This window comes from Topomyia yanbarensis, unplaced genomic scaffold, assembly GCF_030247195.1.
Source record: "Topomyia yanbarensis strain Yona2022 unplaced genomic scaffold, ASM3024719v1 HiC_scaffold_165, whole genome shotgun sequence".
Taxonomy (NCBI): domain Eukaryota; kingdom Metazoa; phylum Arthropoda; class Insecta; order Diptera; family Culicidae; genus Topomyia; species Topomyia yanbarensis.
In genome coordinates, this window is record NW_026683344.1 from 4,315 (window position 1) to 11,232 (window position 6,918).

The following is a 6,918-nucleotide window of genomic DNA, read 5'->3' on the forward strand; positions in this document are numbered from 1 at the left end:
ATATCCCAACTATCCGTCAAAACTATTCCGGAACCGGTTCGGAGTCCTGAATGGATTCCAGCTCAATGGAAACAACCGATTCCGACTCAATCCGTTGATGCATTTGAGCTGAAATCCATACTGAATCCACTCAGAATTCCGAACCGGTTCCAGAATGATTTAACTGGGTGGGTAGAGGCATAACCGCTGTCAATTCAGTCGAGCTCAGCCACTAAAAACACGACGACAGTAGCGCACCTGATGGAGATATCCAAACTACCCTAAAAACGTTAGGGAATTTACACAAACGTTAGGGAATTGCGGAAGATGGACGTCTGTTCTCTGTTCTGCTATGTACCGTGCTTGGATACCAACGGTTTCTCCAGAATTTCTCCTCAACGTGCATTGAAGTTTTAATTTTTGAGCCCTAATCATATGTTTGTCGAGATTTTCAAAGTGATCCCCACTAAAGTTCAGCCGGAAATAAACTGGAATTCTGGCTGGTTCCAGTTCGCATTCCGGCTCCAGTGACACAACCGATTCTAACTAGAATCGGTTGTGTCACTGGAGCCGGAATGCGAACTGAAACCAGCCAGAATTCCAATTCGTTTCCGGCTGAGCTTAACTGGGGATCTGCCCCTAGTAATACACGCATTTGAAAATGTCCCGTTTCTTAAGTATGCAGCCTTTATAATGAATACGATTAAAATAATACATATATCCTCCATATTGGATTGCAGTTAGTTACTCTATTCGGGATATTGCTGAAGATATTTAACTAGCCGTATTTTGTTAGTAATAAATCGATACGCAAAGATATTTTCATTGTTTCCCATTAACGTTAACAACACTTTTTATTTCATCCTCAGTTGTGCTACTTTCCTATAGAGGGTGCAGAAGAGATTTCGCCCACCCATGTATTCGACTTTGCAGTAAACACCTCACACGCACCGTGACTGACGTTGGTACATCGACAGCTGTTCGCATTGTTGTTTTGCGTAGTTTGTATTAGCTTTTCAAATTTGTCCGTCCATCAGATTCCGTTCGGTGTACCGAGAAGGAGCGTCAAGATCAAACGTAAAATCGTATTGTTGCAATACCCATACTGATTGGAAACATGCCGCAAGGACGTAGGAAGGTCCCTTTCAGTGGAAAGCAAAAGAAACTACAACTGGTAGCTAAGAAACAGGCGAAATGTAAGTAAAACTTGTTAAATTTGGTAAATTAGGTAGAGATTTTCGAATAGGATAAAATTTGCGGATTTAATCCCCACTTTTTTCATGAAGAGCGATAGAACCAATGGTATTATTTTAAGAAAACCAACAATATTTGGTTTCACAAACCATTAACACGTATTTTTTTTCGCATAAAATTGCACAAATCATTGATTGGTACACAAAGCTGCTTATTGTGCTTAGAATATTTTATTTGAATCAGATTTTGTTTCGACTAAATAATAGTGTGGTGGGTGTTTTTTGGTTCAATGATGTCTTTTAACTCTCGTTTTACGCAATCGATCTATGTTTAATTTTCATGCAAGTTACTTATTGTTTCCTACAGCGGGGACATCTCACAACATTATTCGCAAATTGCGTGATGAGGAGTCGAGTGACATAAGCGAGGACAGTGACTTTCCCAAGTCGTTCTGTGCTACTGTAGAGAAGATCAATCTACAGCCGACCAAGGACCCACGGAGTAAGTCAAACCGGTACGTGTTGCAGTTTCATCGAGAAACTGCCAAAGAGCTTCGAGAGCTTAAGGAAGAAGCACTCAAAACACTCAATCCCTGTCAGGCGGAAGCATTTGAGCTGGGCGATAACTATTATGTGGGTTACGATTTCCCAAAACGACCGCAATGGAGTTTTGAGATGTCCAAAGAACAACTGGATGCTAACGAGAATCGATACTTTTTCGTAAGTAGTGTCAAGTAAGCTTTTATAACACTTACCCATTGGTCTATGCTTGCAGAAATATATAACTTATTTGGAAAAAACCCACTATGATGACATGAAATCGTTAAGCTTTTGTGAATTGAATCTGGAAACATGGCGACAATTGTGGAGAGTGCTAGAGCTATCCGATATAGTGTTGGTTATCGTCGACGCTCGCTTTCCGGTAGATCCTTATATTACTTTACAAACAAGTTTATAATTATAAACTTCATTGCAGACACTTATGTTTCCTCCTGCACTGTACAACTACGTAACCGACGAAATTGGTAAAAGCATGATTCTAGTAATAAACAAAATAGACCTTGTGGAACCGGAAGTTGTTTTAGCATGGAAACGATACTTCGAGGAGAAATACAAAGACATCAAGATTGCGCTATTTACCTCTTATCCATCGTATAATCTTCGTGGTAAGCAAGAGAACAAACAGGGACTCAAGATACGTCGTCGTAAAGGACGAATGCGCATGGCCGCTGAGGGAGCGCAACAAATTTTCAACATTTGCCGGGAATATGTTGGCGATGAGGTTGACGTTAACTCGTGGCAGCAGAAAATTTTGGAAGAACGAAACGCCTCTTCCATGGACGTTGATGACGATGATGAAACAGTAGAGTCCGAGAGAACCCATGAAGAGGAAAAAGATTTCTCTTTCGAGGAGCTCGTCAAATTCAAAGGTGGCGTACTAACAATTGGTTGCGTCGGATTTCCCAATGTAGGAAAATCTTCCTTGCTCAATGCACTAATGGGTAAAAAGGTCGTTTCGGTGAGTAGAACTCCGGGACATACGAAACATTTTCAAACCATATTCCTCACAAACACTGTCCGCCTCTGCGATTGCCCAGGACTTGTCTTTCCCTCAGCCGTTCCAAGAAAATTGCAGGTGCTTATAGGCAGCTACCCGATTGCTCAATTGCGGGAACCGTATGCATCGGTAAAATATCTAGCCGAAAGATTAGACTTGCCAACACTTCTCGCTTTAAAACACCCGGAAAACGATGCAAGTGGCGGTTGGTCTGCTATCGATGTCTGCGATGCTTGGGCGATCAAGCGAGGTTTTCTTACGGCAAAAACTGCCCGACCGGATACATACCGTGCAGCAAATAGTATTTTGCGAATGGCTCTGGATGGAAAAATTACGCTATCCCTTAAACCGATTGGATACCACCAGATTCAAAGCCGTCTACAAGCAGATGCGGAACTCGCTTGGGTCAAGGAAATTCAATCGCTGGCCAGCTGCAGCGAACGAGAAAGAGAGGAAGACGATGACTTACTGTCGGACACGGATACGGAAGATCTGGCAGAGGCTGCAAGTAACGATGCGGATAATGAAGAAGACGAGGAAGGTAACTCAACCCTGTCACCCGTCGGTTCCAGCCAGAATCCCTTCTCTTTGCTTGGCAGTCCAGAATAAGTTACAGACTGGTAGCAGTTGGCACAAGGATTTAGGATAGTTGACGTTTTAACTATGTGCTTTCCAACCGTTATTGACCCGTTGAGGCGAGATAAACTAGAGGAAAAAAACAACCGATTACTGGTCAGATAGCACATGTTTGTTACATATTTATTGTTATGTCACGATTTATATGTCTCTTTGCAATAAAAGCTACAACTCTAAGGATATTCATTATACGGATTAATGGATCACACCCTTACGTTATGAACTGAACCTCACCTTCGACGCTTACCCACAGATGTACATGCTTGTTCGTAGGATACGCGATTTTAGCTGGATAGGAAACTCGTATTAGTCCTAGTAATTCACAACCGCAATGCGCCCTTTTTTCTCGCGATTTGTATCTTTTATCTGTATCAACAGACCCCTTGGTCCCAATGATGGTTACTTAACCTAGTTACACTTAATGATGGAAAAAAATTAGCTTTAATCGTATTTCGTGACAAGTGGAAGTGAAATGCTGAGGCAACTCTATTGGAAACCCGCTGAAGTCCGGTAAGTGCGCTATGACAACCGTAGTTGGTTCTCCTGAAAGGTGGCCGTGTAGTATACGCCCAGTTAAGCTCAGCCGGAAATGAACCGGAATTCTGGCAGGTTCCAGTTTGTATTCCGGCTCCAGTGACACAACCGATTCTAGTAAAAATCGTTTGTGTCACTGGATCCGGAATACGAACTGGAACCAGCCAGAATTCCAGTTCATTTCCGGCTGAACTTTACTGGGCGGCACCTGAAGTCTCTCGCAGTATTTCAGCAATGAATTGACCCACTGGGTTTCTGTGCCCATGTCGTAAAAAGCGACTAACAACAGTTGTGTCGTCAAATGGTGAGAAAATATAGTACTTACAAGTTTCCTATCACGTGCCTCCACGCGAGTCTATTGATGACACTTGGTTATTAGACCGGCATCGGCTGGGTGCTATCAGTCTTCTGTTGTAGCAGCGGAATGAGAGGCTGCCTTAAAAACCTTACCAAGGTGTGACGCGACCAGTTATGCCGAGGGGCATCAGCACTTCGAACCCCAGCCCTATTTGAAACTAGGATCGGGATTCGAAGTGATAACAAAAATCAAAACACGCGCGAAGCCTGTGGGGCACTAGGGTGTATCCAACTGTATTTTTGCCCTTACCCTGGCAGGCGGGACTCTGACAGGTTTGACTTTCTGTCCGTAGCTATTCGTGGGAACAAATCGGAAAACACAGAACACTGTAAACATGAGTTTGGAGGTGATTGCGGCAAGGCTTGTGGAAGAAGAGGTTCGCGGAAAACAAATTTGGAGAGCTGCTAAATAGAAGCTCGTTTGAGGATGTTGTGTCCTACACTTCGTCCATTCTTAACTCTCCAGCTAGAGGCGAGGATCGGACAGTTACCAAGGAGAACACATACCAGTTCGGCGGTCGGAGGGCTCCGAGTTTAAAACAAGAGGAACACGAAGAATTTGTCGGAGCGACGAAGAAACGCTATGGGGTGCTACTGAGAAGCTAAGCTAAGCCCGACAGCGTTCCACGGACACCAAACCGCTAAACAATAGTGGGTTCAGGAAGGAACCCCAACCGAAAAAGATCAAGGAGCAGGATCCTAGACAGGCACTTAAAACTGAGCAGCGCCCAACCTTCAACGAATTGGCCTAGTCATACTCGATGACCATCATTCCTGTTGGATATCCTGCAAATACCCTCAGCCATGAACAACTGAATGCTACTCGATGCGCGCTGATCGATAGCGTCATGGAACAGAGCTCAAGCAATACGAGACCCAAGTTTATCATGTGTCCGCGTATTTGCCACTTTCTTAATGTTCGCAGGATGCCATATGTCTAAGTGGTGTCGTACGCCTTGCCCAAGTTAAGCGACTCTAGCAAACAATGCTCGTCACGGTCGGGTAATGACCTCTCCAACTCCGGAAAGTACGCCGATGAAGTCGGTTGAGATCACTCGATTGTCCACTTTGGTTTCCTGTAGTACTATTAGGCTCGGTTCGTATTCAGCGATGAGCTGTTTAAGCTCGCTGACGTTGACTCACAGCCCCCGAATGGTCCACTTTCTGTTTCGCTATATGGGAAGCATTTACTATCTCGACTGGCGAAAGCCGTTTACGAAGACGATGATAAAGACGAATGTGACCTGCGATGTCCTGCTGGCACGTAGCGTGTGCTGATATCAACGGAGAGATCGATGCTCTGATATTGATCATTATGAAGTGGAGAGGCTACTTTCTTCTCTTCTTGCCCAAACCGTGGGATTCGAAGTGGTGGCATCTGCAACAAGAGAAGCCACAAGACTGCCTGATTTACGATGGGGTAATATAGGACTGACCTGTCCCACAGTGCCAACCGCTGTCGAAACTATTAAATGGTTAATTCCAAAACTGCCGACAACGACCGGTACTGGGGTGACTTCGTGTAGATTTTGTTGCTTGTTGCTACGACGGTAGTGTTGCAGCGATGTTGCCATCTCGGTATGGGCATTTCGATGTTCCTTCGCCAGGCGAACGTAAGGGACGAAACGAAAGATCACCGATTCCAGTCAAATCTGAAATTATGTTAAACGCAGCTGTACCCGCAATAGGATTAGCATAATCGGAATGGTCTGTGGAATAGGAATGGGCGATGTCGATGGGATTTTTTTTAATTCGATTTTTTACCTCAAGAATCAGCTTATTTTTCAAAATACCCATCACTACTGTGGAAGGTGCCAACCACTGTCGTACAAACTCCACTATAATGTTCAAAAACACCGGCAGGCACTAGGGAAAGGCTTTATGTAGTTTTGCTGATCTCCTTCTGTTTGTCGATTGGAGTTTTCTGGTTTGAAAGTTCTGGTCATCGTGCTGTGCTTGCGTTGGAAGCAGTACTACACTTTCCTCACTTCCAAACGGATCTATCTTGACATCAAAATTCGTTCGTCGATTTTCTTCGGTATCCAAACGTTGATGAAAAGGAGAGTTATCGAGGAGGCTGGCTAGGAGATCCAACCCGTTAGGGTAACAATTTAGCACTGGGTAGAAATATACCTTTTTTGACTATACCCTCCGTAGAGTGTATTTGTTTACATAACATTATGCTCACCGCTGTTTTGTACCTTTCACACTAAAGTTATAAATTTTTGTTCATTTTCTCGTTTGTGGACGGTTTTGTTTGTGCAGATAGGTGTAGTAATTTTTGTTGAACATTTGTGTATAAGAAAGATAGAGTTTAGATAGGTACCCGCTCTCCTCTTGTTGCAAAACTGATTGCTGACTATGCTGTACCTTAGCATTGACAGCTATGCGGCGGTGCGTTTTTTGGTGGTTGTTCTGGTCGAGTGAAAAAGGCGGCCATCGTGAAAGGTAGTTAGTAACGCACAACGGCAACGTGAAGACGTCGTCGATAATTTTCGAGATAGTTTACCGCCACCGTAACTGTGAGAGTGTAGTGCGCGCGTGCGACGGAAACGAAACCAGTCAAAAAGTGCCGACCCGTGGTTCGGGTGCTCAGTGTTTTGTGGTGTTGAGTCGCCGGATAACGGAAGCTAATTGTCAAGGAGTCGCTCGCTTCCCCGG

The 6,918-nt window shown here is 44.1% G+C and overlaps 1 protein-coding gene across 1 annotated transcript; it reads left to right on the forward strand.

Moving 5' to 3' along the window:
* The first annotated feature begins 941 nt into the window (after positions 1-941).
* Positions 942-3,548, forward strand: LOC131694826 (guanine nucleotide-binding protein-like 1). The gene is made up of 4 exons (XM_058983329.1): positions 942-1,175; positions 1,540-1,892; positions 1,948-2,094; positions 2,149-3,548. Exons 1-4 carry the CDS (start codon positions 1,097-1,099, stop codon positions 3,337-3,339), a joined length of 1,770 nt encoding a protein of 589 aa, XP_058839312.1. The 5' UTR covers positions 942-1,096; the 3' UTR covers positions 3,340-3,548.
* The last annotated feature ends 3,370 nt before the right edge of the window (positions 3,549-6,918 follow it).

Excerpts from the sequence above, each read along its gene's own strand:
- LOC131694826 (XM_058983329.1), top strand. The coding sequence starts at position 1,097 with ATGCCGCAAGGACGTAGGAAGGTCCCTTTCAGTGGAAAGCAAAAGAAA. Across the intron at positions 1,176-1,539 it reads AGCTAAGAAACAGGCGAAAT|CGGGGACATCTCACAACATT; the intron begins GTAAGTAAAACT and ends TGTTTCCTACAG. Across the intron at positions 2,095-2,148 it reads TCGTCGACGCTCGCTTTCCG|ACACTTATGTTTCCTCCTGC; the intron begins GTAGATCCTTAT and ends ACTTCATTGCAG.